Source organism: Hyperolius riggenbachi, chromosome 6 (genome assembly GCF_040937935.1).
Source record: "Hyperolius riggenbachi isolate aHypRig1 chromosome 6, aHypRig1.pri, whole genome shotgun sequence".
Taxonomy (NCBI): Eukaryota; Metazoa; Chordata; class Amphibia; order Anura; family Hyperoliidae; genus Hyperolius; species Hyperolius riggenbachi.
This window is the reverse complement of record NC_090651.1, coordinates 46,260,013-46,282,332: the sequence shown is the minus strand read 5'-3', so window position 1 is coordinate 46,282,332 and position 22,320 is coordinate 46,260,013. Positions and strand designations below refer to the sequence as shown.

The 22,320-nt window shown below is 46.3% G+C and overlaps 2 protein-coding genes across 4 annotated transcripts in view; one reads left to right on the top strand and one right to left on the bottom strand.

Annotated features, from left to right (window-relative positions):
- The window catches only part of LRRIQ3 (leucine rich repeats and IQ motif containing 3), a 128,570-nt gene extending 123,881 nt beyond the window's left edge, over window positions 1–4,689 (bottom strand). Inside the window, exon 1 of the mRNA XM_068239221.1 lies at window positions 4,116–4,689. The gene's annotated coding sequence lies outside the window, so the exon portion shown is untranslated. The remainder of the gene's footprint in view (window positions 1–4,115) is intronic.
- A 1,833-nt stretch (window positions 4,690–6,522) lies between these two features.
- Window positions 6,523–22,320, top strand: part of TNNI3K (TNNI3 interacting kinase) — a 409,379-nt gene continuing 393,581 nt past the window's right edge. The window contains exons 1-2 of one of the 3 annotated variants that reach the window (XM_068239219.1): window positions 6,523–7,167; window positions 12,632–12,740. In XM_068239219.1, the coding sequence (XP_068095320.1) occupies window positions 7,128–7,167; window positions 12,632–12,740 (149 nt within the window). In that variant the 5' untranslated portion in view covers window positions 6,523–7,127. The remainder of the gene's footprint in view (window positions 7,168–12,631; window positions 12,741–22,320) is intronic. The other 2 variants (XM_068239216.1, XM_068239218.1) reach the window with 2 other exon arrangements.

Genomic DNA, 22,320 nt, shown 5'->3' with positions numbered 1-22,320 from the left:
CTATAAATAATTTATAGGATTACAATGTCTCTATTAAGGCAGCCATACACTGGTCGATGTGCCATCAGATCGACCAGCTGACAGATCCCTATCTGATCGAATCTGATCAGAGAGGGATCCTATGGCTGCCTTTCCTGCAAACAGATTGTGAATCGATTTCAGCCTGAAACCGATCACAATCTGTTGTGGTGGTGCTGCCGCCGCTCCCCCCGCCGGTATACATTACCTGAGGCTGGCTCCCGGGCGTGATGTCCCCGTCATGTGGCACCTCCGGCTCCGGCATCCGCATAGAACTTAAGCTATCACACCAGTGACAGCGGAAGTTCAAATAGAGCGCCCTCTAGTTGTACTTCCGCTGTCACTGGCATGACAGCGGAAGTTATACGAGGATGCCGGAGGTGCCATGACGGGAGCAGTGACGGACGGGATGCCCGGGAGCCAGCCTCAGGTAATGTATACCTGATCGGATCGGCCGCCGCTAGCGACGCGCTCCCTACCCGCGGGCGATCGAGGGTAATTTCCCGCACGGCGCGATCGACGGACCTATCCGATTTCGGGAGGAAATCGGATCGGCGGGTGCGTGTTGCGCGAACGATTGGCAGCAGATTCGATCCCAGTGATCGAATCTGCTGTCGAAACTGCCGCAAATCGGGCCAGTGTATGGCCACCTTAAAGCACAGATACTAAATACAATGAGCATTGTTCATATCTCTCCTTTGTTAAAGAGGAACTCCAGCCTAAACAAACATACTATCATTAAGTTACATTAGTTATGTTAATTAAAATAGATAGGTAATATAATCTCTTACCCACCCTGTTTTAAAAGAACAGGCAAATATTTGTGATTTCATAAGGGCAGCCATCTTTTTGGTTGAAAGAAGGTGACAGGGAGCATGAGACACAGTTCCAACTGTCCTGTGTCCTGATCACCCCTCCCAGTTGCTAGGCAACGTGAATAACAACATAGGAAATCCCATCATGCTTTGCACATCATCAGAGGAAAAAAGCCTGGGCAGTTTTCTTCGATGGGGCGGAGCTTAGCTAAAAATGCAGCTAAAAATTAGACTTCTATAATAAAAACAACGTTCTGATGCTGTGAAACTGTTAGAGAAACACTAAGCCTTTTCAGTTCTGCGGAGTAGATTTTTAGTCTGGAGGTTCACTTTAAAGTGTACCTGAGACAAGAGAATAAAAACTTTTATACATACCTGGGGCTCCCTCCAGCCCCCTTCGGCCTGATTGCTCCCTTGTTGCCTTTAAATACCTTTTAAATACTGGCAAATATGAATCATACATGCCTTGTGGCTAGTTATATGCAGTTTAGGCACTGGTTATATGTGAATAGCCCCAGAACCTGTATAACTTAGATGTGCCGGTATTTAAAGGGATGAGGTGGCAACCCTACCGCTGCCTGCAGCCTCCGCAATCCACCCCGGTAAATGGGCCAGTCGGCGCAGTGCGGCCAAGCGTGCTCACCCGTCTTGCTCCCGCGGCTGGGAGTGTTCTGCGTATGCTAAGTTCATTAACACTGTAATTGCGCTTGCACAAAACACTTCCAGCCTTGAGCAGTGCATGCGCAGTGCCCCACAACCCAGCTGCATTGTGCAGACCTCACAAGAGCACATTGGATGGGACAGGAAGGTTATCAAGAGAGCTGACAGACTACAAGGGGCTGGAAGAAGACTCGGGTAAGTAAAAATGATTTTCTCCCATTCGCCATGGAAGGAGTAAAATTGGACAATCATTGGCCAATCAAAATTGGATGTGTGTTTGCTCCTTAAAACTATTACTCTAACAATGAATTAACGGTCCTGATTCTGAATGAGAACAGTGTTCTAACCTGTATACAAGGCTTGAAAGACAACTGAAGAGAGAAGAATATGGAGGCTGCCATAATAATTTCCTTTTAACCTCCCTGGTGGTAAGCCCAAGCTACAGTCAAGCTAGCCACTGGGAGCTCAATGCAGATTACAGCGCGCAGCGGACGTTTTTACTCACTTATCGCGGGATCTGGATGTCGGTAGCCATTCTCCTTCCTGTCCTCCGAAGCTCTGAATCAGCGATGAGCGACGGATGAAATCAGAGTGATTTTCATTTGGATTTCATCTGCCTAGTTAATGCAGCTGAGTCGGTGGGTGAAGGGGGGTTAAATTTACCCAGCATCCGTCTTCTTTCATCCGTCCCATGGCAGCTCTCACGCTGCATTCCAAGCCACTGTCACATGACTACAAACACTTCCTCCTTAAACTTACCTAGCATCCGTCTTCTTTCATCCGTCCCATGGCACCTCCCATGCTGCATTCCAAGCCACTGTCACATGACTACAAACACTTCCTCCTTAAACTTACCTAGCATCCGTCTTCTTTCATCCGTCCCATGGCACCTCCCACGCTGCATTCCAAGCCACGGTCACGTGACTACAAACACTTCCTCCTTAAACTTACCCAGCATCCGTCGTCTTTCATCCGTCCCATGGCAGCTCCCACGCTGCATTCCAAGCCACGGTCACGTGACTACAAACACTTCCTCCTTAAACTTACCCTGCATCCGTCGTCTTTCATCCGTCCCATGGCACCTCCCACGCTGCATTCCAAGCCACGGTCACATGACTACAAACACTTCCTCCTTCAACCCGGAAGAAGAAGTGTTTGTAGTCAAATGGCCGCGGCCTGGAACGCAGCGTGGCAGGCGCCATGGGATGGATGAAAGAAGACGGATGCTGGGTAAGTTTAACCCCCGCCCACCCGCTCAGCTGCATTAATTAGAAGGATGAAATCCGAATGAAAGTAATTTTCAGAATTCAATCCGGAGAGCATCACTACTCTGAATCACTCTGGTGAGATCGCCGTCAGTGATCTCACTACAGAGTTACAGCGCCACCCGGAGGACGGAGGGAAAATTGCAGCCCTGGAGCCCAGGGAGGTGAGTAAGTGCTGGGGCTGCTGCAGGCATTCTGGCAGCATGATTTTTTCCCCCTGATTTTAGGGTCTGAAACGTGCTGAAAAGACCCTGCAATCCAGAAATAATCATACCGCCAGGGAAATTAAACAATGCCAATTGCTTGGCAGCCCTGATGATCTATTTGGCTGCAGTAGTTTCTGAATCACACCAGGAACAAGCATGCAGCTAATCTTTTCAGATCTGACAATAATGTCAAACACACGATCTGCTGCATGCTTGTTCAGAGGCTATGACTAAATGTATTAGAGGCAGAGGTTTGGCAGGATGGGAAGGCAACTGGCATTGCTTAAAGAATACCCGAACTGACATGTGACATGATGAGATAGACATGTGTATGTACAGTTCCTAGCACACAAATAACTATGCTGTGCTCCTTTTTTTCTTTCTCTGCCTGAAAGAGTTAAATATCAGGTATGTAAGTGGCTGACTCAGTCCTGACTCAGACAGGAAGTGACTACAGTATGACCCTCACTGATAAGAAATTCCTCTTTTTATCTCTTTCTTGCTCTCAGAATCCATTTTCTGCTAGGAAAGTGTTTTATAGTTGGAATTTCTTATCAGTGAGGGTCACACTGCAGTCACTTCCTGTCTGAGTCAGGACTGAGTCAGCCACTTACATACCTGATATTTAACTCTCTTTTAGGCAGAGAAAGAAAAAAAGGAACACAGCATAATTATTTGTGTGCTAGGCACTGTACATACGCATGTCTATCTCATCATGTCACAAGTCAGTTTGGGTATCCTTTAAAAGGAAATAAAATATGGCAGCCTCCACATCCCTCTCACTTCAGTTGTCCTTTAAGAAATTCCACAGTACTATCTTTCAGATTAGCACTTAGCCGACTTAATGGCTCATCATTTACTTCTAAGGCAGCAGAGAATTAGATCGCAAGCTTTTCAGGACGAGGCCCGACAGGAACCGTTCTAATCCGCATGACGGCGTTTTTTCCAGCGCCGCACAGATGAATAAGATAATCATTTTGAACCAGTCAATGAATAATCTGTTTCCACTTCAAGTATATATAAAAGTGACATCAGACAGACATTAAAGCGTATTCAGGAAAGATTGAGATGCGTTTCCACTCGCAGACGCGGAGCATTCATCTCCTCCGAATCTGAGGAGCAAATAAATATTATTAATATTCTAATGATACCGTGATGGGCTCCAGCTGTGTGATCTATTATACGCTGCAATATTGCAAAGCAGTCTCCTCCGATGCACAAACATGAGTCTCTCTCTCTTGTCGAGCGCGTCCCTCCATCTTGTCATTAAGTGCCTGTAAAGTAGGTCAGTTATTACGCAGAATGCTTTATAGACTAATTGTGATGGCTGATGGAGAGCTCTGTTCCTTGGCATTCTCTGCCACGTTCCATATGGAATTTATCGCTGAAATAAAGCGCGCCTTTCCAGCCCGCCGGCGCTACATTTGTTCTTAAAGAAATACTTCATTAGATGTTAAAAATATATTCTTTAGTGCCCTTTATCTTTTTCACTTCCCCTTTTCATTTCCTTCTGTCACTCATACTGTATGTTGATAGGGAGTCCATGTCCCTCTTCCCATTAATTTTATAAGGCCTCTTTTCCACGGGCAGTTGAACTGTGTGCTCAGCAAGCAGTTGCCAGGCAGCAGTGAGCAGCTGTGAGAGTTTAAGAGGCATTTCACTGGAGCCCATGCCCCTCTTCCCATTAATTTTATAAGGCCTCTTTTCCACGGGCAGTTGAACTGTGTGCTCGACAAGCAGTTACCAGGCAGCAGTGAGCAGTTGCCAGGCAGCAGTGAGCAGTTGCCAGGCAGCAGCAAGCAGTTGTGAGAGTTTAAAAGGCATTTCACTGGAGCCCATGCACCTCTTCCCATTCATTTGTATAAGGCCTCTATTCCATGGGCAGCTGAACTGTGTGCTCAGCAAGCAGTTACCAGGCAGCAGTGAGCAGTTGCCAGGCAGCAGCAAGCAGCTGTGAGAGTTTGAGAGGCATTTCACTGCCTATCAACTGCGCGTGGAAAGAGGCCTTAGGCCTAGTGCACACCAGAGCGGTTCGGTCGCGTTTTCAGATCTGATTGCGGAGGTGGAAACGCTAGGGTAATGTATTTCAATGGGCTGGTGCACACCAGAGCGGGAGGTGTTTTGCAGAAACGCATACTCCCGGGCTGCTGCAGATTTTGGATTGCGGAGGAGTTTCTGCCTCCAATATAAAGTATAGGAAAAACGCAAACTGCTCTGAAAAACGCACTTCAGAGCGGTTTGCCAGTCGTTTTTTGTTACAGTAGCTGTTCAGTAACAGCTTACTGTAACAATACATGAAATCTACTACACCAAAAACGCTTCCCAAAACCGCAAAATGCTAGGTGAAACGCTAAAGAAAAATAAGAAAAAGCGTTTCAAAATCTGCTAACATTTTGCGGATCTGCCAGCGGTTTTTGGTGTGCACCAGGCCTCAGTGAATCATTCCCCAAGGGAACCTGGAGGGTCTTCCTGATTGAAACAGGAAAAAAGAGGGCATCGCCATAAGGTCAATAATATGCTCGATAAAATTGCGGCGCTAGGTCTACCCGCTAATTGCGGGGTCCGCTATTTTATCGAGTGCCTCTGGGTACCCAAATTCACTTGTAATGCTTCTAAATGCAGCTTTGCAGAGGAAGGGGGGGGGGGGGGGGAGGAGGAGTTAAGGGTTAAGCAGCACCTGGGTTAGGGGAACGTTACAGGTTAGGCACCAACAGGGGGAGTTAAGCATTAAGCACCAGTAGAGGAAGGGTTAAAGGATAGGCATTGGTAGAGGGAGGGTTCTGTGTGACAGTAGGTTCAGGTTAGTTCATAGTAAAATATTGGTTAAGATTACCAATATTTTACCATCGTAATTAAAGTAAACCTGAGTCAAGGGGGGGGGGGGGGGGGTTATACATACCTAGGGCTTCCTCCAGCCCTCTCCAGGCTTACTGTTCCCTCGTCGCTGTCCTCCGCCTCCTGGTTCTTTTGCAATTGGTCCTGGATTGGGCCTATGCCCCAGGGCTGCCTTCAGGGCAGTACAGGAGGTACTGCAGTATGGGGCCCCAGGACAGTCTGGATCCCAAACAGTAGCAGTGCCACATGGGCCCTAGCTGTCAATCACTCCTGCAATGTAGCCCCCCTCAGCCACAGGATCTCTTGCATGTCCTTTTCCCCCTGCCACGTGACTGGAGGACACGCGGCCATGCATGTGGGAGGCCTTCACCGGCGAAATGCATCGTGGCTCTGGCTCAGGACATTTGCCTCCAGTATCTTCATTAGCACTAATGCCCTACCTAAAACACCACATCCTCGCGGCTGAAATCGCAATTAATCACCTCTAACTCCCGGGGCAAAAATCCACGACTTTCCTGGTCATGGATTTTGCTGCCCGGGGGAGGCAGAGCTTTGGGCTGTAGCTCTGCCTGCATGTGCGTCAATCCACCGATGATTGCCGCCTCTCCCCGCCCCTCTCAGTGAAAGAAGACTGAGAGGAGCGGGGAGAGGTGGCGAATGGCGATCAGAGCAGATTGACGGGAGTAGAGGCAGAGCTACTGCCCAAGGCTTTGCCTCTACTAGGAAGCTCTACCCAAATCTTCCCCCGGGTATTTCGGAAGTCTTAATTGCGGTTTCAGCCGCAGGGATGCGGCGTTTCGAGACTTCAGTGTCTCTTTAAATATAAAAGAAAACCATGAGATACTTAAAAAGTCATTTTTATGAGTTGGAGGATATATATATAATTATTTATTTTCACATCGGGCCCTGCATTGACAGCAATAAAGGTGCTTGTGAGGATCTATTTATGTAACATAGCCATGAAAAATATATCAGCCAGCCTGCAGTAAAGCGAAAAATGTGGGAATGATCTATTCAAACACTTGACATAAAAGAAGACAGAAGAATATTTACTAAAAGCACAAAATAACTTCACTTTTAAGATGTATATAACAGGCGACAAGACGATTTTGAAGTTGTACAAAAAGTCATCAAAGATTTGCATTGTCTTCCTCTGGCCCGTTCAGCCTGACTTCTGTGTCATTGTTGTGTGACATTCCATCGGCAGAGTGGTTTATTTATAGCTGGGGACTATCAAAGCCTCTCCAGCAGTTGGGACGTTGTTCTTGCAGCGCGGATTGTATCGCCAGAATTCTCTGCCATAAAGAGCAAAAAAACAGAGGAGACACATGGGGAACTACAAATCTAGACCCACCCAGACTTGCACAGGTAATGTTACATTTCTCCTATTTGCTGTAATTTATGCTTATCCTTTTATCCTCTCTAACCACCTCTTCCCACTTCCCTCATAAAGGATTTCTTTTGTGCTTCCCCCAGGGGTGTAACAATAGACTCTGCACGGGATGCAGCCGCAGGGGGGCCCCGGTGGGGGGAGAAGTTTATTTTCCCTATCCTGAGAGACTGACAACTAAGGGTGCAGAAAGAAAAAGCTTTCTGCTGTCTGCACGATTGTTCTAAGTCTGCACGATTGTTCTAATGACTGCATCTGTTCAGCCACTTATAATGAATCATACAAAGTTTTATAGTCAAAGATTTGTGGACAGTCCCTATTCAGTGTGCAGCAGGCTCTTGTGTATAGCGCCCAGCCCCCAGCCTCTCCACCCCTCTCTTGTGCTGTGTACTGTAATGATGTTGGACAGAGTGAGTGTAATAAGCTGAAGCTGGGAGCACACTCGTCTGTTTGTTTACTGTGTGCATTTTCTGCACACCATGGCCCATATGCAATTACATTTTTCACCTGTGTTATCTCCTAGGAGATACTTTTTATCTTCTCTTTAAACTAACTTTTCAGCATTTTACAATTGGAAAAGTAGCCAAATGTTGATGAAAAAGTACTATCAAGACTATTTGGAGTATTTTCTTGCCTGCTGGTGGTTTAAAATGGATTCATAAGGAGATGTGAAAAAATATTACGTAGGTGAAAAGTCAGGATTAAAAGTGAATTGCATATGGGCTCGTGTGTGTTTGTTTGTGTCAAAATATGCACTCTTGATCACAGAAGCTAATGTAATTGATAGAGACAATGCATGCAGTGCTTCTCTGCTGTTTTAATCTGCATGGGGAAAACACATTCAAGTGTGCACTAGCGAATTGAATAATATTGGTTCTCAGTTTACCTGTGCAGAAAGCGAGGGGGGAAGGCGGCCCCATTCAAAGTTTTGCAGGGGTGCCCAGGGATTTCTAGTTACGCCCCTGACTTCCCCAGTACTCTGGAGTTCCCTTTATAGGAGATGGGGGCTGCATTAAGAGGTTCTCAGCAGAGAGATTCAGTGCATCAGCGGGGTGAGGTAGGCCTTCTTTAAGAGCCGAATTTTGAGGGCTTGTTTGAAGGTGCTGAAGGAGGGAGCAAGCCTGATGGGCAGTGGGAGAGAGTTCCACAGGATGGAGGCTGTTCTAGTAAAGTCTTGTAGTTGTGCATTTGTGAGATGCATGGGGGTGGTTAGGAGGAGGTCATTGGAGGAGAAGAGTGGGCAGCCAGGCATGTATCTGCTGATCAGGTCAGAGATGTACTAATTCAAATGTCCTAAGTACAGATAATATTATTAAATAAAGTTACATATAGCATGTTGAATCAGCAAATAATTGTAACATATATGTTATTATAAACACATAAAACATTTAAGAGAAAACACATTTAGCTAGAACAGACGAAAGCTGATATAGCCATCACAGTAATAGGTGTTACATGCAATAACATTGATCCATCACACAATTTTTTGATTGCTCCCCTGTATAGGGGGCTTTTAAACAGAATTCACTCCCAAGTAGTGACCACCCACTATATAAACTAAAGTCAGGCCACACTGGAATTAGAGTGTCCGTATACAGTGGGTTGCAAACGTATTCGGCCCCCTTGAAGTTTTCCACATTTTGTCACATTACTGCCACAAACATGCATCAATTTTATTGGAATTCCATGTGAAAGACCAATACAAAGTGGTGTACATGTGAGAAGTGGATCGAAAAACATACATCATTCCAAACATTGTTTACAAATAAATAACTGCAAAGTGGGGTGTGCGTAATTATTCGGCCCCTGAGTCAATACTTTGTAGAATCACCTTTTGCTGCAATTACAGCTGCCAGTCTTTTAGGGTATGTCTCTACCAGCTTTGCACATCTAGAGACTGAAATCCTTGCCCATTCTTCTTTGCAAAACAGCTCAGTCAGATTAGATGGACAGCGTTTGTTAACAGCAGTTTTCAGATCTTGCCACAGATTCTCGATTGGATTTAGTTCTGGACTTTGACTGGGCCATTCGAACACATAGATATGTTTTGTTTTAAACCATTCCATTGTTGCCCTGGCTTTATGTTTAGGGTCATTGTCCTGCTGGAAGGTGAACCTCCGCCCCAGTCTCAAGTCTTTTGCAGTCTCCAAGAGGTTTTCTTCCAAGTTTGCCCTGTATTTGGCTCCATCCATCTTCCCATCAACTCTGTCCAGCTTCCCTGTCCCTGCTGAAGAGATGCACCCCCCGAGCATGATGCTGCCACCACCATATTTGACAGTGGGGATGGTGTGTTCAGAGTGATGTTGCAGTGTTAGTTTTCTGCCACACACATAGCGTTTTGCATTTTGGCCAAAAAGTTCCATTTTGGTCTCATCTGACCAGAGCACCTTCTTCCACATGGTTGCTTTGTCCCCCACATGGCTTGTGGCAAACTGCAAACGGGACTTCTTATGCTTTTTGTTAACAATGCCTTTCTTCTTGCCACTCTTCCATAAAGACCAACTTTGTACAGTGCATGACTAATAGTTGTCCTATGGACAGAGTCTCCCACCTGAGCTGTAGATCTCCGCAGCTCGTCCAGAATCACCATGGGACTCTTGACTGCATTTCTGATCAGCGCTCCCCTTGTTCGGCCTGTGAGTTTAGGTGGACGGCCTTGTCTTGGTAGGTTTACAGTTGTGCCATACTCCTTCCATTTCTGAATGATCGCTTGAACAGTGCTCCTTCAGATGTTCAAGGCTTTGGGAATCTTTTTGTAGCGTAAGCCTGCTTTAAATTTCTCAATAACTTGATCCCTGACCTGTCTTGTGTGTTCTTTGGACTTCACGGGGTTGTTGCTCCCAATATTCTCTTAGACAACCTCTGAGGCCCTCACAGAGCAGCTGTATTTGTACTGACATTAGATTACACACAGGTGCACTCTATTTAGTCATTAGCACTCATCAGGCAATGTCTATAGGCAACTGACTGCACTCAGATCAAAGGGGGTCGAATAATTATGCACACACCACTTTGCAGTTATTTATTTGTAAAAAATGTTTGGAATCATGTATGATTTTCGTTCCACTTCACATGTGTACACCACTTTGTGTTGGTCTTTCATGTGGAATTCATGTTTGTGGCAGTAATATGACAAAATGTGGAAAACTTCAAGGGGGCCGAATACTTTTGCAACCCACTGTATACTCTAATAGCAATATATCCACAATGGCCGAGATATGTCTTGATGCGTTTCTTGAATAAGACACTTGTATAATTCACTTCTTCAGGAGTAGCGTATTGCCGGTTTAAAGGCACAAATACACTGTAGGCTGGTATCCCATGGATTCAAAAGTAGATCTACTATTTGTATGTCTCTCATTTATATTGCAAGCTCCCAGGTGTCAAAATCATCACAATTTGAAGCAAGAGGCGTGTTACTTGTATGTGGATTGTAAGTCAGGGAAAACCAGCCAGTTTTGCTTGAGCAGTTGCCTGGCAGAACCTCGTGGAATGGAGGCTTCAGTGTTCGTCTCCAGATCAGAGATGTAGGTAAGGCAGGACTTGTGTACAGATTTGTACGCCAGACATAGGATCTTGTAGCTGATTCTGGAGCGGATGAAGACTATAGCGGATTAGGACTATGGTTACAATTGTTTATCTCGTCTGTTTATTTTCACTTTAGGTTTGCTTTAAAGGGAGTCTGAAGCGAATTTGGAAAAAAAAAAGATACTCACCTAAGAAGAGGGAAGGTTCTGGGTCCTATAGAGCCTTCCTGGTCCTCTCATGGTCCTCTAGTTCCAGGGTTTTATCCCAACAAAATCCCGGTGCAAAATTCCACGACTTTCCAGGTCGTGGATCTTGCTGCCCTGGGGAGGCGGAGCTGTGCCCTGTGGCTCTGCCTCCAGTCCGAGCTTTGCCCTGTGGCTCTGCCTCCAGTCCAGTCAATCTCTGCCAATCGCTGCCTCTTTCACTGAGTGGGGCGTGGCAGGGAGAGGCGGCGATCAGCGGAGATTGACTGAACTGGAGACAGAGCTACAGCGCAAAGCTCTGCCTCCTCCAGGAAGGAATGGGAGAATTTTGCCCCGGGGATTTCGGGGAGATAACTATATAGTTCTGCCGCGCTGTTGTGGCGAATCAGCTATGGTATTATTGCTTAACAAAAATGGACAATAAAAAACAGCAAATTATTTTGGCTTCAGACACTCTTTAATTGTGCCTACATCTGAGGGCCCCATGAACGTTTTGCTATGGGGTCCCATGATCTCTAGCTACGCCACTGGTCTCCGATCCATTGGTTAATGACAGTATGTTTGTTTAGGCTGGAGTTCCTCTTTAAAGTGCTTGTCTTGTACTGCAAGTAGAGGTGAGCGTAATGACTTAATTACGATTTCGCAAAATTTCGCGTTATTAGTGTAAGTACGATTATGGCCATAAGTACATAATCGTAATAAAGAAGGATTTCGCGAAATTCCGCGTAAGCGTAATTTTCGCGTAGCTTTCGCATTACAGTGGGTATCGCGAAATTACGTTTGCCTTGCATGCAAACGTTTGTAAGCGTAGTTATGTAACGTAATTTCGCGATAGTTCATATTACTCTCATTGATCACAGTGTAATTATTGCGAAAAAGCTTGCTCTATGCGTAGAAACATTCTTGTCAATACACCCTTGAACTGCGCATGCTTAGTTTTTACATTATTTAACGCGAAAAAGTGTTCATATGCGAAAATTTGTTAGCGTTTGTCTGACTACCGCTGATTCGCTTCTGATTGGCTAATGCGAACAAAAACAACAGGAAGTTGAGCAATGGTTTGACGTGAAATTATGGTATAGTTGTACGTGAAATTACGTTATGAATGAAATGCGAAATTACGCGTTGGAAATTACGCTTACGGTATTATCAATTACGATTTTAATGGCAATTACGCTACCATAATTTCGCGCCGTAATAGCAAATTTCGCATTCGTAATTATAGTAACGCGAAATTTCGAAAATTTCGGCTCAACCTTAACTGCAAGTAAAGATCTAAGGTATTTGTTTGCAGTTTCCTACTGAGAGTATATTGAAGTGCTAGTTTCTGAGAAAACTTCAGTTCTGTTTTAAGGAAAAGGAAAGACAATTGTAGGTAGATTTGATCAAGATGAATTGAACTGTGTGTGGTTACCACAACACTCATCCTCTGGTGTATTTCCTTCAATGAATCTCTCATAATGATTACTTTGACTTCTCACCTAACCTTCATCTCATTTACTGCGCAGTGTTTACCTCTGATTACAGGCCCCACAAACTATCCGTGTGCAAAAATAAAACCAGAGGTTGGGAGTCCGGTGAGAGCTGATCTTGCGTAGCTTGTTGCCTATTACACAAGGGACCAGTGTCTACCTCATGCACTAAGAGACGCAGCAAATTATGACAGCTATCTCTTTCTCTTATCACCTCATTAATCTCTGTTCCGTTCTAGATGAGTGGAAGAAAAAAGTTAGCGAGTCCTATGCCGTTATCGTGGAACGCCTGGAAGACGACCTTCAGCTTAAGGAGGTTGAACAGGGGGAACTTAAACTGGTGTTCAGGTAAAGCCAATACTGTTTTTAATGCCTTTGCTTTTAGATTTTTTTTTATTTTATCATTTATTATTAAATCGTATGATGGCCCTTATTCAATTCCCTTTTTCTACTAAATTTTCTCCTGGGAGATATTTTCATTTCTTTTCAATAAAATACCGCTTAAAGGGGATGTTAAAATCCAATGCAGACTCCCCTGTGATGTAGGTAAAGTAAGAGGCATTGCTGCCACTGCTCTGCACCTTACCACAGGAGCGTCCCACTGCGAATTAGGTAAAGTAATATGTTCCGCTACCACTGCTCTGCACACTACCACAGGAGCGGGCCCAATTAGCCCCTGGGCTCCCCTGTAAAGTAGGTAAAGTAATGCACTCCACTGCCGCTGTTTTGCACCTTACCACAGTAGCAGGCCCCTTAACCCCCAGGCTCCCTTGCGAATTAGGTAAAGTAATGCACTCCACTGCCACTGTTTTAAACCTTACCACAGTAGCAGGACCCCTTAGCCCCCAGGCTCCCCTGCGAATTAGGTAAAGTAATGTGCTCCACTGCCGCTGTTTTGCACCTTACCACAGAACAGAAGCAGGCTCCTTTAGCCCCCAGGTAAAGTAATACGCTCTGCTACCACTGCTCTGCACCTTACCACAGTAGCAGACCCCTTAGCCCCCAGGCTCCCCTGTGATGTGGTTAAAGAAAGACGCTCCACTGCCACTGCTCTGCACCTTACCAAAGGAGCGGGCCCCCTTAGCCCCTGGGCTCCCCTGTGAATTAGGTAAAGTAATACGCTCCGCTACCACTGCTCTGCACCATACCACAGTAGCAGGCCCCTTAGCCCACAGGCTCCCTTGTGAATTAGGTAAAGTAAGGCGCTACACTGCCGCTGCTCTGCACCTTACCACAGTAGCAGCCCCCTTAGCCCCCAGGCTCCCCTGCGAATTAGGTAAAGTAAGACGCTCCTCTACCACTGCTCTGCACCTTACCACTGGAGCAGCCCTCTTAGACCCCAGGCTCCCCTGCAAATTAGGTAAAGTAATATGATCCGCTACCAGTGCTCTGCACCCTACCACAGGAGCGGGACTCCTTAGCCCCCAGGCTCCCCTGTGAATTAGGTAAAGTAAGACGCTCCGCTGCCACTGCTCTGCACCTTACCACAGGAGAAGCCCCCTTAGCCCCCAGGCTCCCCTGCAAATTCGGTAAAGTAATATGCTCCGCTACCACTGCTCTGCACACTACCACAGGAGCGGGACCCCTTAGCCCCCAGGCTCCCCTGTGAATTAGGTAAAGTAAGACGCTCCGCTACCACTGCTCTGCAGTTTACCACAGGAGCAGCCCTCTTATCCCCCAGGCTCCCCTGTGAATTAGGTAAAGCAATAAGTTGCGCTACCACTGCTCTGCACCTTACCACAGGAGCGGGCCCCCTTAGCCCGCAGGCTCCCCTGCGAATTAGGTAAAGCAATAAGCTGCGCTACCACTGCTCTGCACCTTACCACTGGAGCGGGCCCCCTTAGCCCCCAGGCTCCCTTGTGAATTAGGTAAAGTAATATGCTCCGCTACCACTGCTCTGCACCTTACCACAGGAGCAGGCCACCTTAGCCCCCAGATTTCCTCCCACAAGGGTTGTGTCAATGGGGCTATTGTTATGCCCCTGGTCCCTACCACAGTCCTAGTGTAGTATAACTACCATAGCCTACTGACAATTAACTTACCATGTTTTCTGGGAAGTGGGAGGACACTGTAATAACAGGGAGGAAAAAAAACATGCAAACACGTGGAGATCATACACTAGTCATACATGACAGTGTCCCAGCTGAGAGTCAAACCTGGCACTCTAGCTTTGCAAGGAGACCGTTTTCTATAGTAATATCAAGTTGTGCACTGCTATTTATAGGCGTACTATTCATACTCGTGTTTTAGACTTCTGTGTATGTTGTTTTTGGCACCGTTCCCCGTGTTGTTTGCTGGACAGCTGTTCATCCTCCTGAATCAGTTGTGTCATTATTTTTAGATACGTCTGTATTATTTGTGGCTTATGGTAATTCCACATATATTAAATTCTCTGTGTTTGAGGACAAGATGAGCTAGCGAGAAGCTCTATTGCTTATACCGGGTTTAGAAGTTTGCACTGAAGGGTCACTAGGGGGGCAAAAGTTACCAAACTACGGTCAGCATTGGGAACGGTGTGGATTAAAAAGTGTTACTATAACTCAGTACAGAAATCTATAAAGTATATGTTATTGGTTCTGAAGCCATTTTGCAGCCGAATGCTATTAACCCTTTCCAACAGGGGCATAACTACAGGGGAGCAGCCCCTGCGTCCGCAGTGGGGCCCGGAGCTTTAAGGGGGCCCTAACTACTACTTCACTCCATCCAATAAAGGGGTCCATCCTTCGGATCAGGTGTTTCTGTGGCTACACTTGTTATGGGTGGGACAATTATGATGGCCACACTTGTTATATGGCCCCTGTGAGATGGGTCCCTTGCTTTGAGGGTCACCAGGAATAGGCAAGGAAAGGAGTGTGAACATTGTGGGGCCCAATCAAAGTCTTGCTGGGGGTCACATGATTTGTAGTTACGCCCCTGCTTTCCAATAGATCACCCACATCCCCCAGCACTTACTGTTTCATGCGCTGTGCGGGGGTAAACATGGGTGATCTCTGTGTGCTGTTCAGGGTGGAGCCTGGTGGGTCCCTGCCTCCTTGCCGGTGCCCCATCACTTGGGGAAGGGGAGGGGGCAGGGTCATCACCTGATTGCACGTTTTATCACCATCTAATAATGCTCACACAGCAGTGTGTAATACGGAATTACGTGGGGCATCATGGTGTCGGCTGGGATCAAAGTGTTGGCCGTAGGCTGCCAAAAACTGGATTGGTGTATCTCCAGTCCCTACTGAACTCTGCTGCCTGCCTCATTCACCTTTCCTCCCGCTAGACTGAAGAAGCCCCTGTCTGCCATTCTCTCCATTGGCTACCTATTATCATAAGGATCCAGTTTAAACTCCCCACCCTAACATACAAAGCTCTCCATAATTTGTCGCCTCCTTACATTTCCTCACTAATCCCCAGATACCATCCCTTCGTGCCTCCCAGGAGACCCTCTTGTCCTCTAGCTTGGTCACACCTCCTCTCATTTTCACATCCAGGACTTCTCACGAGCATCACCTGTTCATTGCAATGCTTTCCCATAGCCAGTCCATTACGCTCCTGGAAACCTTCAAACATGCTCTCAAAACACATCTGTTCAGACAAGCCTATCATTTGCTGTAGGTATTTGTAGTAGCATTTTGAGGGGTAAGGGGGTTGTTGGGTTAAATTCCAATAGATCAGGAGGCTGATTGCCTCTTAAGCCTTTTTTATGATTTTTCAAAAATACTTGGAAATACACATATTTTTGTTATTAACATTTTTGGGCCTCTAAACAAGGCATTAAAGAGACTCTGTAACAAAATGTTCAGCCTTATTTCTTTTATCCTATAAGTTCCTATACCTGTTCTAATTTGTTCTGTCTTACTGCAGCCTTTGCTAGTCGCACAGCGGCTGTATTATCTCTGTTATATAATCTAATCTTCTTTCCTTTGTCAGCTTTGTCAGCTCAGGCAGGAATGTGCTGCTCTGCTGTGATAGGTAGAAGTTATACACACCCTCTCCACGCCCCCTCCAGGCTCTGTATTAGTCACAGACTGAGCTTCTCTCAGCCTATCACATGCTGGTTAGCAGCCATGTTTATTGTTTGTAAACACTGCCTAAAACTGGCAATTACAAGCCAGGATTGCAGCAGGGAGTGGCCGAAACAGCAAAGGGGGCACAGGAGAACATAATGAATAGAATGGTATGCTTTTTATTGTAAGAATTTTAGAGTACAGATTCTCTTTAAACAAGGCACACTAGGTATGAAAATAAGATCCTGTGCACTGAATACTGGGAGAAATGCCAATATGGGCAAAACCAGCAAAACACGTGCCAAGAACATTGAATAACCTGTGCCGAGGCCATTCCTGTTTTCAATGGAAGCAATTTGCCGCATTCCCACACATTGCTCATCCTTAATTGCTTACTTGGACACCCTCAAAGACGACACCACAAAAATGCCCTTCCCCCCGTATACCAGCACAATGGCATCAATGGAGAACTCACAAGAGACTAGTTGTAAGACATCGAAGCGTTTAACCACCAGGAGACCATAAAGGCCAAACCGACAGATATATAGTGATGTGAAAAGCACGCACACACCACTTGGTATCCGCGGGCTAGAATTGAATTTATTCTCTTTGTCTAAGTGACTGTGTCTCTTTAATCCCTAGTTTTATTTGGTCCAGATTCCGGCGTTCAGGCTTTTCTCTCTTTCAGCTGCCTCCGCGCACACTGCGGGCTCGCAGTCCCCCGGGACGGACGCATGTAGATTGTAATGTTGTGCAGTATATCACAGGCACGCAGAAGCAGATTAATTGGCTGGGGGATTTACAGAACAATTCCTCTTCCCTTCCCAAGGCTGCCAAGTAATACAGAGGTTAATAGGCAGTCTATGTACCATCCTTGACTTGGTGCATTCCAGAGCACCAGAACAGGGAGGCCCGATCGCCCCAGCCCTTCAGACGAGTTAGATATCACTGAGCTTCCAAGCCAAGTATATTTTAACTACCACTATATATTATTTGTTTCTTCTGCTTCCTTTTTAGCTCCTTTTTAGCTACATCACTGTTTGATGTAAAAAAAAAAAAAAGTAATGTGATGTAAATGATGTCAAAAATAAAAATGCACAAATTAGATCAGCATTGCATTCAGTAGAAAAGCATTTTTTTTACAGTTTATATAAATGCCTAATATCCACATCCAATAATATCCTTCACAGCTGTATTCAATATGAATATTTTATTAACCACTTTGTCCTCCTGGCTGTAGAGCTACGTCCAGGAGGCCATGTGCGCTCCCACGCCCGATCGCGCGTGTGCACTTGTGCTCCCGGCCGCGGATCGTTAGACCAGGAATCAATGAATCGGGCCATGGTGTCCGATCACTGATTCCTCTCCCCTGCAGAAAAAGCGTCAGCTTCTCTCGGAAGCCTTCCTGTACGCGTTCTGGAAAAACGGCTAGGAACGCACATAGTCTGAACAGGCCCTAAATCTGAACTATTGATTTTTTTTCTCCTGTTCCCTGCACTTAAAAATGTTTTTTTTCCAAGCAAGGGTTTTATGGCCTATAGTTACTTACTGTATCAGTTAGATTTAGGGTGCCCGCACCTAATTCGATTTTATGGGCCGATTAACCTTCATAAAATGATCGGATCTAAGGAGAAATGGTACCACAACATGGCTGCACGATCAATCTTTTGATTCATTTCTGGCCGAAATTGGTAGAAAACATTGATCGGGAACCCTGAATCTCAGTCGCAATCAGACCCGGATTTACCTCACAGCAGCCTATAGGCACAGATGTCCTGGCACCTTAGACTTCACACTCCATGAACCTACAAACCCCTTACTTCCCTTGCCTTTCATATGTAGCTAGAGGTGTCCCTTTGCATTAGGTAGCCAGAGGTACCCTAAGCATTAAAGGGACACCAAGGAGTAACAAATAACAAAATCGTAACTTACCTGAGGCTTCCTCCAGCCCACCGTAGGTCGGGCGGTCCCCTGGCGTCCTTTTGGCTCCACTCCTGGTCCCTCCGCAGAAATCATGACCGTCGACCGGCAACACCGGGGCCGAGTATCGGGCTGACACTTCCTGAACAATGACGCTATGTGTCATCCCGCAGCCGGCGTGACAGTACAGCGCATGCGCGTTTTTCTAACTTTAAACTGTGCATGCGCAGTGCTGTCACGCCGGCTGCCATGATGACGCGTAGCGGGCGGCATGGTGATGACGAGCGTCATCATTCAGGAAGTGTCAGCCTGACAAACAGCCCCGGTGTCACCAGTCGTGATTTCTGCAGAGGGGCCGGTAGAGGAGCCAGGAGGACGCCGGGGACCTCCCGACCTACGGCAGGCTGGAGAAAGCCCCAGGTAAGTTCCAATTTTGTTATTTGTTACTCCTCGGAGTTCCTTTAAGTACAGTAGCTAGGGGTGCCCCTGACTGAAGGAGGTCTGGTGGGAGTGGAATACAGAGAGCAGGGTGAGTAACCTCACATTTACGCTCTGCTCAGGACTCTGCATATGGAAGGAGGGAGGGAGGCACTTGGGGAGGGGAGTGAGCCGCCTTTTTATCATCAGGCGCCTGTAGGCACGTGCCTACGGGGCCCTATGGTAAATCAGGCCCTGCTCGCAATGGTTCAATCAGGTGCACATTGGTAACAGCTTTCAATATCATGCCGACCAAGGGACCCTCGGCAAGTATCTTCTCTAGTGTACGTGTGTGCCCCCTATGCCTGTCTGCATTGTTCAAGGCTCACCTGCCCGCCAATGTGAATCTTGGCCATCTCCGGTGTCCAGCGTCAGCATGAGCACCTGTACCATGTGACACTGGTGCATGTAGCAATGTCACATGCACCTAGTGTTGTGTGGAACAGGCGCTGATGGTGACACCGGACACCGGAGAAGGCCAGCGTGCATGCCAGCAGACTGGTGAGCCTTCAATGTTGCACACGGGCACAGGGGAATACATGGGAAGGGGGGGGGGGGGTGGCCTGAGGACAATTTCCAATAGATTTCATGCTGAAATGTATTGGAAATTGGTGTGCAGTGTATGGGCTGGCAATAGATCCTTCTCTGATCAGATTTGATCAATGTATGGCCACCTTTACACTGCATTAAAATGAAAGGCCATCTTTACACCTTTCCATTGCAGTCTGACTTCTCCGACTCTAGAGAAGTGTCATTTACAGCCCTGAATTCTTAACCATTACAGTAATAATGAAAAAATAAATAAACACGTGCTAGTTCTATGTAGGATTGAGACGTACACACATATTTATCTCATCATGTCACATGTCATTTGTTAGTCAGGTATTCTTCAACCAGCTGCCAACCAACGGATCGTGAGTGAGAGACTTTGGATATGTTTATTACCCCTTCTGGCTCAGTGGAAGTTTGTACGTCAGGATAATGTACATCTTTACACTGTGCACCAACTCAGATGACGTGAAAGCAGAGAGGCAGCACAGTGGCGTAGTGGTTAGTGCTCTCGCCTTGCAGCGCTTAATCCAAGCCATGACACTATCTGCACAGAGTTAATAGGTTCTCCCCGTGTCTGTGTGGGTTTCCTCCGGACATTCTGGTTTTCTCCCACATCCCAAAAACATAACGAAAAGGTAATTGGCTTCCCCCTAAAATACAAAGACATATGACTATGGTAGGTATTAGATTGTGAGCACCTCTGAGGGACAGTTAAGGGTCAAGACAATATACTCTGTACAGCGCTGCGGAAGGTGTCGGCGCTACTAATAATAATAACAATCAACTTAAAGGGAACCTAAACCGAGTTAATTTATTTAAAATAAACACATGATGTACCTGCAAATTAATATTACATAATTACCTCAACCCCAGTTCTTCTCAGAAACTCACCATTTTCTTCTAACAATGAATCCTCCCAGTTCTGAGAAGATTTTGTTTGAACTGAAATATATCAGTTGCTGTCAGTTATATATCAGTTGCTGTCAGTTATAACTGAAATGACAACGGAGGTGCAAGGTAAGGTCCATCTTTCCCTATGGTTTAAGTGGGCAATATTACAGTTTAACACTGTGCTGACCAGGAAGCTGTTAACGGGCAATGGCCATTTTTAAAATAGAGGACAGAGAATTCCATCGATCAGAGTGGACAAACAGGAGAGGAGAAAGAGATTGATGAGTAGACTATGCGGTAGGTAAGTATGACGTGTGTCTGTTTATTTTGACTTTTAATTATCAGTTCAGATTCCCTCTAATGAAAGAACCTACGTTCATTTGATCTGGGTTTTACTTTTTCTTGAAACGACAGAAATGGTAAAATCCAGAAGTCTTCGCCAGCCGCCCTCGTATGACCCTCCAAATCGTGAGAAATCAGAAATAAAATCAGAAATAAACTTCAGATGGAAGACAGACTTTGAGGAGTTGGCAATCGATTATTTATTAGTCGTATTTCAGTTCCTCGTAAGAAATTTACAAGAACAGGGCAATATGCAAAAACTGATTTGTGGAATGTCACACTTAATTAGACGGTAATTATGTCAGTGAGATATTCTTTCCATTAGTGCTGATGCAGACTGTGGCTTAACATTATTTAAACAATTCTTCTTGGCAAGCCAATAAATATTACAGGGAATTTATTAAAGATTCAACAGGAGTTTTCTCGCGAACGCTGGGAGGACACAGCAACTTGTTTTACTGTCATAAAAATTAAATTATGTTTAATCCAGTTATTGAGGAGAATTCAAACTCTGGAAAAAGGAGAAGATTAGAATTTTAATGGATTGAACACATTATCTATCTGCTGTTATTCAGTTTAACTACTTTCGGACCGCCGTAGTTGAAATCTACTCCCTGCTTTGATGCTGATCTGGCTGCCAGGGCGTAGATTTCAACTCACCGCCGCTGCACGCATCTACCGTTTTTTTGTTGCTCCCGCCGGTCTTGCGTCTGTCATCCCACCGTCTCCCGTCGCAACTCACTCGCTCTGCCTGTCTCTATGACGACTGAGTCATGTGAGCGTGTCAGGAGCCGATTTCATTGGCTCCTGGCCCTGTCTTTCAATGTAAGCAACTCCCAGTGGCTTACATTGAAAGACACGGTGAGGAGCCAATGAAAGCGGCTCCTGACCGGCTCACATGACTCTGCCGTCATAGAGATGGCAGAGTGGGTGGCCCAGGTTCCTGACGTGCGGCGGTTATGCGGTGCAATTCGGCGGGATTCCGTCGTTTCTGTACCAGCGGTCTCTGGTCCTTAAAGAGAGTCTGAAGCGAGAATAAATCTTGCTTCAGAACTTATAGATAGCAGGGGCACATGTGCCCCTGCTAAACCGCCGCTATCTCGCAGCTTAACGGGAGTCCCTGATCCCCCAAATCCACTCCGTAATGCGGGGGAGCGCTTCCTGGTTGGGGCAGGGCTAACCGCCGCAGCCCTGCCCCACGCGCGTCTGTCAGCGCGTATCTCCGCCTCTCCCCCGCCCCTCTCAGTCTTCCTTCACTGAGAGGGGCGGGGGAGAGGCGGCGATGCGCCGCTGACAGACGCGACTGGAGGCAGGGCTGCAGCCGTTAGCCCTGCCTCCAGGAGCGACCAAGTCTGCGACCAAGTGTCGCAGTGGGGGGTTTAGCGGCGCTATTGCGGCGGTTTAGCAGGGGCACACGTGCTCCTGCTAACTATGAGTCTCTTTAAGGGGGCAAAGACCGCTGGTACTTAAGTGGTTAAAGGGGATTCTTGTTTAGCTCTTTGTAAAGACGACAGGCCCGTATTGCTGCATGGCAGAAAACTTGTAAGGTAGGCTGAAAATATACCTTGAGAACAAGAGTATTAGATTTAGTCAGGAGAATAAGTACACAGAGACCCAGTTTATCAGTTCTTAAGGGAACCAGAGACGAAGCACCCTCATGTATTTTACCATATATATCAGTGGGAACATTAGAGAGAACACCTACCTTGCTTTCTGTTTCATTCTGCACTGCACAGCTTGTTTCTTATAAGCAC